Source organism: Pyrgilauda ruficollis, unplaced genomic scaffold (assembly GCF_017590135.1).
Source record: "Pyrgilauda ruficollis isolate IOZ18807 unplaced genomic scaffold, ASM1759013v1 scaffold2, whole genome shotgun sequence".
Lineage (NCBI taxonomy): Eukaryota > Metazoa > Chordata > Aves > Passeriformes > Passeridae > Pyrgilauda > Pyrgilauda ruficollis.
This window is the reverse complement of record NW_024519206.1, coordinates 19,080,207-19,094,776: the sequence shown is the minus strand read 5'-3', so window position 1 is coordinate 19,094,776 and position 14,570 is coordinate 19,080,207. Positions and strand designations below refer to the sequence as shown.

General features: G+C 39.1%; 1 protein-coding gene across 6 annotated transcripts in view; it reads right to left on the bottom strand.

The window, feature by feature from the left end:
• Window positions 1-14,570, bottom strand: part of RBMS3 (RNA binding motif single stranded interacting protein 3) — a 443,451-nt gene that overhangs the window by 258,954 nt on the left and 169,927 nt on the right. For all 6 annotated transcript variants that reach the window (XM_041466274.1, XM_041466279.1, XM_041466273.1 and 3 more), the window contains exon 4: window positions 1,946-2,037. In XM_041466274.1, the coding sequence (XP_041322208.1) occupies window positions 1,946-2,037 (92 nt within the window). The remainder of the gene's footprint in view (window positions 1-1,945; window positions 2,038-14,570) is intronic.

Here is a 14,570-nt window from a genome sequence, read left to right as displayed (position 1 = left end):
TCCTGCCTTCTCGGCAATGTGAGGTACTTTGTGTGGAGTCATCTCAATTTCCTTTGAAACCTCATTTTTCTAAATACTTAGATTTTTTCAGAGATAAGAAAAGTCAGTTGTATATTTATCTTGAGCTATCAAACACACTCAAAAGAATCTATCTGAGATTCCAGGCACCATGGCTAAATAATAAAAATACAGTCAGTCTTATGCAAACAAATCTGCACGCACCATCCGCCTCAAAATCTCACAGGGCAAAAAACTACTCCTGCTACAGGTTCCCCAGAAAACAAACCAACCAAGGGCTGGTACAGCTCTTCCCACTCTGAAAACATCAGGCTTTGCTTTTAGTCCCTAAATATTGGACAATCCAAACCACAATGTTTTAAGTCACCATCTTTTCTGGTGTTTCTACAAATTTAAGTACTGCAATTGTTCATTGTTCTGAATCCTGACAATCCCAAGCATAGATTTATCTTTCAATCCTATCTTTAAATCTGTAATTTTAAATCCATAACTGTACAGTTTTATATGGATTTATATTTTTTACAGATTTATATAGATTTACTCCTTTCTAGAAAGGCCTATTTGATATCAATCATTGGAACAAAACATATCTCCTGTCTTTGGTTTCTTTTCCACAGCTTGACTAATGCATCAAATTGCCTATATTTTAACAAGGAGCTGCTGTATATCTGAGAAATAAAATAGCACAATCCTTAGCAGAAGTTCACATTCTTCTACTTGCCATCTTTTACCCATTTGAAGCAAATATTTTTTATCACCATGTGTCAATAAAAACTAAGAACCAATAAAACAGCCTAGCTTGCATTGTGGGACACTGTTAAACAAAAATCCATTGTTGACATCCAGTTTCTTTCAGGCACAGAGTGTGCAATTCAGTAGAAGGCAAAAGAACCTCATTTAAGAGCAATTACTTTTCTCCCTAAAATAAAATAATAATTTTAAAAAAACATACATCAAAACAAAACTGTGCTTTTACTAAGACATCACTGAAAAACAAAGGTTTAAACCACCAACATTCCTTTAAGTGGAAATCTTCAAATCTGATGGTTGTTTATTAGTTGATTTCCCTCTTTTTTTGTTTGCTTTCACTGTTTTAGGTTCTAGGACAGCATCATTTCTAGAGAGACTAAATCAGACAATATTAAGTGCTTTTTGGAGATTCTCAGGCAAGGCATTTTTAAGTAGAAAGCAAAAGCTATTTTTGCTGGCTGACACAGTCTAGAGCTCAAAGACACATTATTTCACCTTCAGAAAGGCAAAAGCTGGACCACACAATGGTTATTACTACAACCCCTGTCTCACCATCAGCCCCTTTGCTGGGGACAAAGGACAATTCCAAGACCAGAGTGACTGAGCTCACTGTTCTTGCTACAGCTCCTGCAGCCTCTGTGAGCAGATGTCAATTTCCTCCAGACATTTTGCAACTATTCCTTCAGCAACCTTCTACACTTTCATTTACATCCTCAAAATAAATAAAAAAACTTCAACAAGCAGAAGCCAAAACTAGGCAGATCAACCAGATTTTCCTTATGCTCAGTCAATCACTCCTTCAGAGAAGCCCACCAGCCACATCAGAAAAGCGTAACTTTCCAAAGTGAAATAAAGACAAGTTCAAGGTAAAGAAAAGGCAACTCTTACACCTAGTACTTAGCAAAAGACATTTCCAATGCTCTTCCACTTCGGAGCTCTGTCTTACAACCCTCTTCAAACAGGGGGACAGAGAGAGAGTCAGAGCAGAGCCCATTACATGAGACACAGCTCTCAAGAACACAGACAAACCATGGGATGAACAAGGCACTGGAGCCAAAGGATGAAAGAATCTTTGCAATAAGCAATCCAAAACCTTAAGAAAAACAGGAGCAAAACAAACCCTTGGAAATTTAACCCAACAGCTGAAATAAACCTGCAATGACATAGTTCTTCTTACCTTTGCCATCTGCGCCTGCACGCCATTTGCTTTGAGAGATGCTACTGCTTTCTGTGCTGCTGCGGGACTGTCAAAATCTACAAAACCATAACCTGGAAAATAAACAGACAAATACAGATTTTCAGTATTATCCATGTGTATGAGCACAGATAAAGATTTTATTTTCATAAAGAAGGAAAATCTTTCCATTCTCTCACACTATCTCATAATTTTGCAGTAACACTGCCACCACACCTCTATTTGTCACATCTTTTCTCCTGAACCTAGTGGGGTTTAAGGGAATGCAGTGACCTGAAGCTTCAAAGTGCCAGGAGATATGAAGCAGACGAGGAGTGTAGGCAGGTCTTTGTCATAACAGATTAAATGTCCCTGGTAGCAGAAGGGCACACACATTCAGTGTTCTGGAGTCCTGCCCCATCTCTTCCACAAGAGGAGGTAACATTATGGACCTTCCTGGGATACAAAGCCACAGCTTGAAGTGCCTGGTTTCATGAGACAACACTCCTTTTCCTGTCCTTTAAAGCCATACAAAGATTAAGCTTCAGAAGAGGAGGGCAACAAGTCTGTGTGGCAGGCTGGGGCCATGTGTGCAGGGGCAGGGGGAGCAGCCTTCCAGCAGGTGGGACCAGTTCAGGGAGAAATCCCAATGTGTGCTCTACAGGCAACTGCCAGATAGCTCTAAAAGATGGTGAGATAGTAAAGTCTCAGCTTTGGTTAAACCACATCCCTTTCATCTCCCTACTCTCTCTGCTGGAACAAGGGACAGATCTCTGCCAGGAATTGCTCTGGGGTATCATCTGAACAACAGCTTAGAGGTTAGATCTTAGGGATTGGCAAGGGATAATCATCTGCTTTTAAGTGGCTTTCTTACTCCCAGTATTTGCATTAGTTTAGTATATTAATCAGCCAGTCTCTTCCTATCTTCTCTTCCTCCCTCTCCATTTACTTCTTCCTTTATCCAGCAACACTGGTATGTTCAAGCAAGCCCAGTGATGTTATGCCCCTAATGGATAGTAAAAACTCTGAAACTATTTTTATTTTCCTAAAGACATAAGGCAGGGGTAAGAAAGCAAGGAATTGACTTTTCACAACTTTTAAAGCACTGACCTCTCCACGACCTTCAACAGCATTCAAATGTCTTGCTCATAAAGATTTCAACTGAATTAGGAAGATCTAAAAATCTCACCAAGCACCTATTTAGGCAGCTGCATATATTTCACAATCCATCCAGGGAAAACCCCTACATCTTATTAAGCAATTACAGTGCAGGTAGGCATGTGCTGCTCAGACAAGCTGTGGCCAAGGGCCACATCTTTGGCATCTCCCTGGAAAGCCATATGGATGAAACTGAACCACCTGAAAACTTTAATAATATTAGCACAAGCATATTTATAGATTCTTTGCAGACATCTCCATTTACTAGGTCAATACACATCCTACAGGAGGCAACCACAGATATGTTTTCCTGATGTATCCATTTGTATTTCTTTTCCGAGCCTTTCTTCCTGCTCTGGGAAACTTCACTGCCATCCTCTCTACACCAAATCTAGGTATAAGATTATGTGCTTGTTATCACCTTGCCCCTCAAATTACAAACATCTCTGTTATTATTTTGGTATGCATACATTGCTCAATATCCAATCATAAAAGAATTTTGTGTACATGGATGTTTTTGTTTCTTGGTTTAAATCTCATCCGCAAAGTTTAAAGAAAACCAAAAGGAATAAGAAAAAAGAAACACAAAATTATTAAAGAAATTGCTGACATAAGGAGTGTGAAAAGCACTATTCTGTAACAAAGTCAAGTTCGGAACCTTTCTTTGCTTACTTTTCTATTTTGTTTGTTTGGTGGAGGGTTTCTTCTCATGGGGAGGACTGGGGATTTTTTTTTGATAGGGCACTAATACAGATTGAGGGACACTGCAATACAGACACTGACAAATTGAGGGACACTGTGATAACAAATCTAATAAACACTAGAGTTTGATCAACCTGGGGATTTAAGGAGTGTTTGACCTTCTCTGATTCCCTCATTTGATTTTCCCTTTTTACTGCAAGCCATTTTAAAATCAGCTTGCCCTACATCTCATTTTCTTTTGCAGTGCTATCCAAGCTCTCTTCTCATTGCAGAGCGGCAGTAAAGTTGATGCTGCTTTGAACTAAAAAACTTGCTACAAGAGAGCAAGAGTCCTCCCTGGAAGCCTTTGCCCTCTGGAAGAGAAACTTCTGGGAGGAAGAAGGAGATACATTAGATGTAACTTCCAATTTCCTATATGAGAGATCCTGACAAGAAGCCAGAGCTGTCAAATGCAAAATCTGAAACATCTTGGGAAGTGAAGGGATGGCTTGGATCAAACACTGAGAAAATTACTTTTTAGGACAGTGAGGTGGTCTTCTCAGGAAACTAAATTGTTTCTTATTTCTCATCATTTCCATGCCCAACAATTAGAAGGTAAAAGTGCAAAAGTAATTTTAACATTGTCATTAAAAACAGGTCATGGAGTTATGTTTTTATATTTAGCACCAGTGTACAGTGCAGGTTTCATGCCTGAAGGAATAGAAAGGAATTTATTTTTAATCTGACTTTCTAGACAGCACAGTAATTATTCACATTTAAGTTTTGTTCGTAAAAAAAAAAAACAGAATGTGTAAGAATATTCCAGTGTTGTATCATAGATAATCAGGTATATCTAGCATAATAAATCATTGAAGAGTAACATTAGTCCATAATATCTAAAACCATTAATATCTTCTAAGAATTGTTTCAGTGGACACAAGGGGCTTTATGCCTCTATCAGAGATCCAGTGGAGTCCCGAGAAAAAAACCCTACATCTTCAGCTGCCCATTATGCATTCTAGTATATTCTAGTATTACTACTCCCAGTCTCACTGCAAAGCTGTTCTTTTTCCTTCCCTCAAGCTCATTTCCATTCCAAGTATCTTTTTCTAGCCCTCCCCCCTCCTGACACATCTCTCCACCACACACAGAACATCAGGACAAAATCACTCCATGGCTGGAAACCCGTCCAAAGAACATCAATCTGCCACAAGGGAAGCCAAGTTCCCAGGCTGTTTCAGCATTCAAGTATCCTTACAAGAACCCTGCAATGCTATATAATATAACAGAAAACCAGGCATGATGCCTTTTTCTACAGTTTTCGTTCTTCCACGTAGATGTTTATAGTCTAGTGACCCACAGTGAAATATTTCATTTGTTTATAATCTCACTTCATTTTTTGTGTCTTGGGCACTAACTAAATAGGGTTGGTTTTTCTGTTTGGGTTTTTGTGTGTTGGGTTTTTTTGTTGTTGGTTTTTTTGGGTTTTTTTTAATATACTTCCCTGGGTGGATGAAGTTTAGCCCCCACAAAAGCTAAAACTGGATATTGGAACATCCTCTCCAGTGTTCTCCAAAGTGTAAATGAAGCCCTAAACTCCCTGTGCTGAGTCCTTCCCTTTTGTCCAGGCTGTGGCTGAAGTGGGTTGTGCTCCCCATCAGCAGAACTGGGCTGCTGTGGCTGCCCCTGGCAGGTGCACTGTGGCTGGCTTTGGCTGCTCCAGCATCTATCCCTATTCTGTTCCCTAGTTTCTCCTGGGAAGAGGTAGGAAAATGGTTGGAATCATCCCCTGGGATGAAATTCAGATCAGGGTCTGCCAATCAGACGCTGCTCTAAGAAAACACATTTCTTTTTCCTCCTTTAAAAACAAGTGCAAGCCCCACCAGACTGTCCCTCTGCTAGACTCAAATTCCACAGCTTTTTTTTTTTTTTTTTCTTCTCTCTCCCCTGCATTTTTATTGTGTGTTCACTGCCTTGTAAACATTCTGGTCAATGGATTATACATTTTTTCCCCCTGGTTTTTATACAGAACATGAAAAATGAACTCAGATTCTAAACCAGGACCTTCAGACTGTGCTCACTAGAATCCTTCACCACTACAGGAAACCAAAACCAAAACTATTTCCCCTTTTTTTCTGAAGCATCCTGACATTTTCCTTTGAGAACTCCAAACAGAAATAGGGAAAGCTGTGTTGTCCCCTGCTGCTTTGAGGGATGGGAATTGAACTTATCACTAACATGAACCCTTCACCTCAAGTGTACTTACACTGAGGATGACTTTGGTACTCCAATGCTACAAGTCCTCCAGGATCTTGAGGTTTTTTTGTAGAATGACATATTACAAGTTCCTACATGCAAGCACACACAAAAAGAAACCCAGGACAAAACTATCTAGAATAATTGTTAAGCCTTTCCTTTAAGAAATACAGTGTCTGTAATTTTGTACTGGCCTGATGCCATTAGGGCTAAACAATTAAATTTTAAAAATAAAACCAGTGTGGGTTTTTTTTTACCTGTGGGGGAAAGAAAACAGTTAAGCATCAGCAAACTCAAGTTTATAGCTAGCTGCAATAAGTGCTACCCAAATAGACTGGCAGACACTAAACATCTCCGTCTCCTATAACCTAAATGGCTGGGGGCCTCCTGGTCTCAGTTTCTCAGTTCCATAATTAAGCTTGGCAGCAGGTTCAAATGAATTAAAACTGAATGTCACTATTTCCTCAACAAATCCCTCATCCTTGTTTTTTCTTACTTGTCAGGAGAAGACCAGCAGAACAGCAATTAGTGGTAAGCAGTGCAGTGAAAAAGAACCAAGCATACACTAATTAGGTCACTCGCCAAACACGTTCATTTCATTGGCAGATTTAATCAATGTTTTCCTGAAATGTCTTAAATCTCCTATGCTAATTTAAAGTTTTGTTATTGTTGTTACTTTAAACACAGATGGGATGCCTGGAGATTTTCAATTGCTTTCCACAAATCCATTTCAAAATAACAACCCCTCATATAGTATATCATCAAAATTTCGGCACAGGTTTTAGGAAATGGCCTCTAATTTTATGCCAACATTTTTGTGCCTGCAAATACCTACGGGTGCAATTTTGTGGATTTAAGTAATTGCAGGTGTGTAGGGCTCTTAGACATCAAACTCTGAATTGCCCTGATGGATCGGGTACTTAGGGGTAATGCCAAATAATTTAAGGGACTGCCTGCCACTTGAGGTTCCCGTAATTCTTGTGAAGTGCTGGATGGTGGCACAGAGCAAAGGTGAGCTTTCTCCTGGCACACAAGGGCTTTACACTTCACATCCGGGGAGCTCCGCTGGTGTAGTGACAGGAATGAGAGCCTTGCTGCCTTTTTGGAGCATTGAGGCAGCTCCTCAGTCACTGCTGAAAGCAGCATTAGTTACTCAGAGTTCATGGGAACAGCAGTTTCGGGGTATCCTAGCAGCTTGGCCCCCCAATTAGTACTTACAGCTAGCACACCAAGATGCTTTTCTGCAAGGAAGATGCTCCGTTGGCAGTCGTCATTGCTGTCACTGTGGGAAAGGGAGCTGCCACAGCTGCTGAACTAATATGCACCACACCAGCCTGCCCTACCCTCCCTCCTGTCCTGACAGGAGGTCCCTGAAGCTCTGCAGGTCCCTGCAGAGCCTCCATCCTTCCTGCTGGCACTGCCCCCAGAACCAGCCCACCCACGGCCCCACGACCACCAATGGGTTTGAAAGGGTAACATGCAGCCAAGCCACAGCCTGGCAGCCACCTGATCACCCAGGGTCAAAATAAAATGAAAAAAAAGCCAAAGAGCAGAAGAGTGGTTTCCTAAAAGTGAGGAGTGGAGTGCCCTGGTACGCTGCTGAGATGGAGCACTGCAAAGACAGGAACCTCTGGCAGGGGGCTGAGAAAGGGGAAGCCATGACAAACAAGGGAAGATAAGCTGGGGATGGTGAGCTCTGAGCCTGACCCTGACACAAGGACAAACACCACATCTGACCTCTGACCAGGTGCTGCTTTGAATCACTTGACTTCAAACTCTCTGTTTTCTGCCTCCCATACATCACACAAGCAGAGACAAGAGATAGAGACCTGAGCCATCCAGCCAGGAGACTGGCATGGAGTCTGGGCACTAATTCAGCCAGTGTTCCCGGCTCAGTAACCTTGAAAGCACCTAAATACATTGATGGGGAGCTCACACATACTGAGGAGCTCTTCTGGTTCCACTGATGCCAACAAACTCACTTCATCAAAAGAGTTAATGGTTGGTTTCTGTAAGTTAATATCTTTGCTTCCTTCCTGACAGATGGAAAAGGCTGACTGTCCCAGACAGCCCTTACTCCTGCCAGGCCCTCTGTACTAGGGACTGATGTGGGCGTTCAAGGGAAGTTGTGGCAAAGCAGGAACTCCAGCTTTGACATTTTCCCACATTGGAGAGCTTGACTTGGTCACAACAACTCCTTTTGACACCATAAGACATGTAAATTTTGCATAATATTACATATTAGTGGAGAAACTTTTAAAAGATGAAGACAGATTTGCTTATGTGTAATTACAATTCCACTATACCTAAACTATTTTTCCTAGGTCTGAGGCACCAGACCATTTGGAACTGTGCTTGCCACCAGCATTCAATGTTCTTTTAATGTAAAAAAAGTTCCCAGCCCCTGTTTCTGACCATCTAGAATTCAATATATCAGATCTGAAATCCAGAAGAGAGAAGACTGAGCATATCATACAGATTGGGTCTTCAAGGAGTATAGAGGTTGTTTGGACAAAAAGGAGGATAAAGTAATTTCAAGAGAGTGCTTGCTTCTTCCACCAGTGTTTCTGCTAACATACTTAGAGATTGGAAAATAACCCCTCTCCCCGCCAAGGAGATGTGATAAGAGAGAGGAATACCAGCCTAGGGAAGAGGCAGCAGTCAAAATTACTTGATGAATTACGAAACCATTAAACAGAATATATTTATCACAAATACCTTAACTTTATGATATCACCTCCACATATCTATACATATACATGCATACCTTTCAAGACACAAACATGAAGTTTTGACACAAACACTAGTATAAATACACAGCTAAGCAAATAATATAATCAAAGATAATATAATTATCAGAGATGTTTCTCCTTCACACTTAGAAGAAGCCACTAGGGTTTCACAAAAGCCTAAGTTAATTTGAGTTTTCAAGTCCATTTTTGCCCAGCACTTATTCAGAGTGTCTCTTAAAAGACAGTATTTGTTCTGACAATCAGTCTGCAAAAGAAGTGATTATCTAGTAATTTACTATGCAATTTTCAGACGTTGTTTTATGCTCAGATAAAGAATCAAATAAAAGTTTTATAAGCCTTGGAAAATTAGAGTTAGCAAGCAGAGAGGTTGAATCACCCTTGAACACAAAATTACCGAAAACAGCTTTTTCTTTCATTGTTCAAATTGTGCTAAAATATTCCTACGGCTCCAAATGCTCAGAGTAATAGTAAAATAGGCTACATCATTACTATTTTTAAATCTCTACTTTATAAAAATGTTCTCAGTGGCTAGAAAGTGGTGAATCATCACCTTTTAATTAAAACAGCTAATATATAGTTAGAAAAATAATTGGAAGTGAAGACTCTTAAGTGCAAGAAAGAAAAGATAGTCCCTTCATTTCAGATCACTCCCCAGAGATGCACCTACACTGTTAAGTATTCATATATAGCTGATTTTTTTTTTGTTTGCTTTAGCTTGATATGGAAATACAGCACAAAACTGTCACTTTGATTATGTTTCTGCAGTGATTTCTTTTGCTTCTTGCATTATTTGAATCCCCTTTATAACAAGAGAACTGCAGAAAACCAGCACTAACTAACAGAATTTTTTGGAATCTCTTTGCAAACACATTCTTAATTTGAACATTCAACTACTTTGAATTAAGCAGAGTGCATATGAATACAGGTTATTATTAATTGCACTGAGTAACTAATGATACTATTTTAGTGCAAAACTGAAGTATGAAACTCATGATGATCTTTAAATGTATTTTAAACTGCTTCTAAATTATTTTTGTCAATCTCTGATAAGTGAAGGAAACAGTACAAAGACACCTAGAAAATTTTGCTATGTGGGAAAGAAGTACTTATACAACAAGTAAGTAACTATATGTATGTGCATATTCATGTCTATTTTTCTGGAACTTCATGCTTCCAAAACCTTAGTCTCTGAAGGAACAGAAGCAGATCTCAAAACTGACAAAAGTTCTTTGTGAAAGATTGTTGCAGTCACAACTGTGAGGGGGAGAGGCATAAGAAGTTATGAATTTAGCAAATACACCTATCAAGAAAACACTATTGCACTTGAGTACCCTCTCTCAATTTACACTGCATTCCTGGCAATTCAGAGCCCCAAAGACTGGCAAACTGAAGAAAATCCTAGAAAGAACACTAATATAGCCATAAAAATCCAGATTTTGCAAATGGCAGAACACAATTTGTTTATCCCTAACAATGTGACAAATGTTTGGGGCCTTAAAAGTGAACCTACATGTGCATGAATACTTATGGGTAACCCTAATTGCAGCACATCATCAGCACAGAGAGACCTAAGATTTGTGAGGACCTGTCAAAGAACAAAAATCTTGGTGAAAATAAACAGAGGGAAGTTGAGAAATATTTCCTAGTATTTGCTAACAGCACAAACTTGGATTAATCACACAAAACCAATGATGGAAAATTCATTGCTCAAGTTACTAAATATGGACTGACTAAATAAAAAACATTGTAAATCTGGTAGTGTCAGAAGAACAAGAGATAAACACACTTTTCCATCTTTAACTTTCAAAGTAAATCTCTCCTCAAGTCCCATTGATTCACTGTCAGAATTCAAAATGAAGAGTAACTCTATTTTTAAATACAGGGATAACTTACATCTACAATTACCATATAAAACTATGCAAGATTCAACATTACAGTTATTTACCACCGTAACATTTTTATCGATACATTAGTTGTATAATGTGATCATTAAGATTATTTTCACTAGATTTCTGTAGCATGAGACAGTCATTGTGGTTCTGCAGCTGAGCTAAATTTCACACTTGAAGTAGTGATTGAAGAAAGCAGAATGCTCTCCCAAAGAAATACAGCAAGAGGAGTGCTTAGTTACATATTTATATAAAAGGGAGGGAAGGATACAATAGCTGTTTCTTTCCTTGACTGGAGAAACACTCAGTGCCTCACAATATTTTGCAATGCCCAGAACAAAATAACCAGAATTTGCAGTTTCAGATTTACATCACCTGCTTTGAGATCCAGAGTTACAGTACCAATTAATAGCTTCCCTGAAAAACTTGAAATGAACCCTTACACCCAAGACTGGAAAAGGGTTTGCTTTTTAAACCACTATTTTTCATATTCACTTTCCTCTGATTACAGCGACGTCCAGATGCTGAAGTTTCAAAATACCACAAGAAAGACTATTTTCTCGGTATTTCCAGACAGCAGGAAACACTGACACTCTCATGAGAAAGTCTGCTCTTCTGAGGTTTCATGCTCAGTTATGCAGACTCCAGAGCTTTACTTAGCTTGGATAATGTTTGGGTAAGATATGAAACCAAATCTCTTGAGATTTGTCCATCACTTATTTTAGACCTGAGTGACTTGAGTAAAAAACCTGGTGTAGAGAAACAGTTTAGGAAAAAAAAAAATCATTCAGCTATTACTTCTGAAAACTCCCAGTGCCTGTGTAAAACAACTGATTTTCTCTTCTAAATGTTGGACCTCAGTTTACCTAAAGCTAAGCAAGTTATCCACCAGCTGTTCACCAAAAAAGCACATAACCTAAGAAACTATGAGACTAATTCCAGCTCCCGTGGACTAGTTAGAAATGAACATTAACACTATCCTGCATCTCTCAGGGTTGGAATCTGGCATGGCATTCCATGGATGGAATGGACAGGCAGAACAGAACCTATGGGTGCTTTACTTCCAGGGCACCACACCCATGGAAGACAGCAGAGAAATACTGGGAGGAGGAAAATTAAATCTCTCCGCAGCCAACTCTACCAGCACTCATTTTAAACAGTGATACTATTCTAGGAGGCAAAGGAGGATGTTTTGTATCACCCAGGGATCTTTGTCAGAAATGAAATATTCCATTCTCTTCTTCCCAACACTGGATTGCTCAGCAACCTTAACATTAAGTAACTGCAAATCCTTGCAGGTAGGAAGAAACAATCTGACAAGAGAAGATGCACTTGGTGATCACACTGTGATTACTGTACTTTATTAAAAATAATTTTCTTTTCAGTATGTTTTGACAAGAAAATAGAAAGCATCTTGTGCAGGCTTCAGGAAATATTAAAATAACCCAAGGTGATGAACGTGCTATTATCCAGTCTGTTCCAGAGGGAGGATGCTCAAGTACTGAAATGGTTTTCATTTCAAATACACATTCATTTTCAAGACACCACACTTGAAAAATTGGACTGTATATTTGTCACACAGTAAGCAGTGATAAAGAGCACAGCAATTTATGTTCTTTATGCAAACCACTTGTAATTCAGAAAACAACTATAGTTTCTAAAAGGCAGCAAAATGATAACACTTTCCCAAGAAAGTGAAATGTTTTTTTCATGCCAGTTGCCCAATTCTAGCATGCCAACCTTTGCTGTGATAAACATTTTGGAGAACATGCAAAGAGCTCCTATTCCAACCCATCAACACTCATGATTTCTTGGAGCTTTACGCAGAGATGAGCAATGCCTTCTGAATATTTCATATTTCTAAGAAAATTATCCTGATACCACCACCACCATCATGCTAAAATACTGATGACCTTTGGGAAATAGGTCAATGTGCTTTCATGACTGGTGGTATAAAACAGCGTTCCACCTGTGCTATGGAGGAGAAGCACAGCAGAGCAGGACAGCACAGAGCAGGATAAGCCACAACACAGAGGTGAGAACAAAATCCATGTTAAAGACACAGCATACATTTTTGCCCAATGATTTTGGACTTAGACAATATTTCAGACAATCAGAATGCAAGCATCCCTAAAGTTTTATAGTTATATTGCCCAGGGTGTTCTTTTTTCTTTTGTGCTTAAATACCAGTGGCACCTTCTGAACCTTTTTTCATGTATGTACAACATTTATCTGTAGCCTGAAGTTCCAAAATACTATTATTATGGTAGCCAAAAATGGCTATTAGTTTTCCAGGGTGAGACAAAATTAAAAAAAAAAAAAAAAAAAAAAAAAAAAAAAAAGAAAAAAAAAAGGAAGCATGGAGAAGAAAATAAATAATCATATCAGAAAATCTCTTTTCAAGATCTCTAATCCATTTTCTTCAGATTGGAGAAAGTTCTGCAATGTAGGTAAGTGGAAGACGCAGATAGAGTGGGTAAAGTGCAGGCTTTTAATCAAATCTGAATTTCAAACTAGTAGAAGTTTCCTATCACTAGAAATCCCATATCTCTAATACATGAAAAAGAATCAGGTGGATAATATAACATTTGACTGAAGCAAACACCTTCCTTCCTGTCTTGAATTTTAGGTAACTCTCGAGTGTCAGCTTGTGTGGAACATTCCCTGCTGGTACAGAACATGGGGGTCCCACAGCACAAAGGTCTGATGAAGGTGCTCACTGAAGCCCATGCTGAAGCCACCTGGATGATGGCTGTGAGGCATCAGGAGGTCAAACCAGCAGGAGGACAATCCCCTGTGTACAAATGCCAATATGCAGGAAGCTGCTTGCACACTGAAATTCATGGCTACAATGAGCCTTCACAGACCTTGTAGAGAAAAAAAGGCACAAATATGGGATTGGAAGAGACATCCTGGGTCTTTCTGGAATGTGGATGATGAAAAGCCAACATTAGATGACCACATGGGGTTACATCAGTGACTTACACAGTTCTTTTGATATTACCCTTTACTTACTGGAAGGATCTCGCCTGATACATCCTTGTACCATATATATTGCCTTCACAACTGTGGCCATTTATGGCTTGGGCACTTACAAAATCATCTGATATTTTCTCTAAAAGTAATCTTCCAACTTTCCATTCAGGATTTCTTCTATTACATGCTAAGGAAATCATTTTACTATTGGATTTCTTCTTTTTCTCAAAATCCTGTCCTCAGGATCATCTAATTACCTCTCCAAGTAATTGCCTTGTGTAACAAGCAGGTATTGAGAGAGCTTTGGCAGCAATATCATTGAAGAATAAATGAGAAATCTGAAACATGCCTTAGAAAGAGGGGCTGGGTGGGCATTGCAGATGGTGGTGACTGCTGTGTTCTATCCTGAATTCAGATCATAAGAATAGCAGCAAGGACTATGTCCAGTAGCTTTTCCTAAATGCTTAGGCATCCTCTGAACACAAAGCTGTTAAGTTTAGGGTCTCCAGAGACCCTTAAGGATTTAACTAAGAAGCAAACTCTTTGATAGATATTGCCAGTGAAAGGCCAAATATACAATGGAAAACAACTTTCACCACATTAAGCCAGTTTAAGGAATGAATTCCAAGGCTTAAAAAATAAAAGATAAATGTGAGGAAGGGAGATATGCTAAAATATTCTTTTTTTAAAATGAAAGTGAGGGCAAGTCAGAGATTATCATATTCTGTTATTAATGAGGGATATTATTATTAAAAATATCACCATTTTTATAAATGATACAGAGAATTACCAATATGTCCAGGTCTGCAGTAGTTTGCAGAGAGTGGTTGTGCATCAGCATAGTACAACAAATAAACAAAAATGAAAGAGGAAGCAGCAAGGAGTTTAGCTGGGACACACAAACCCAGCAAACAT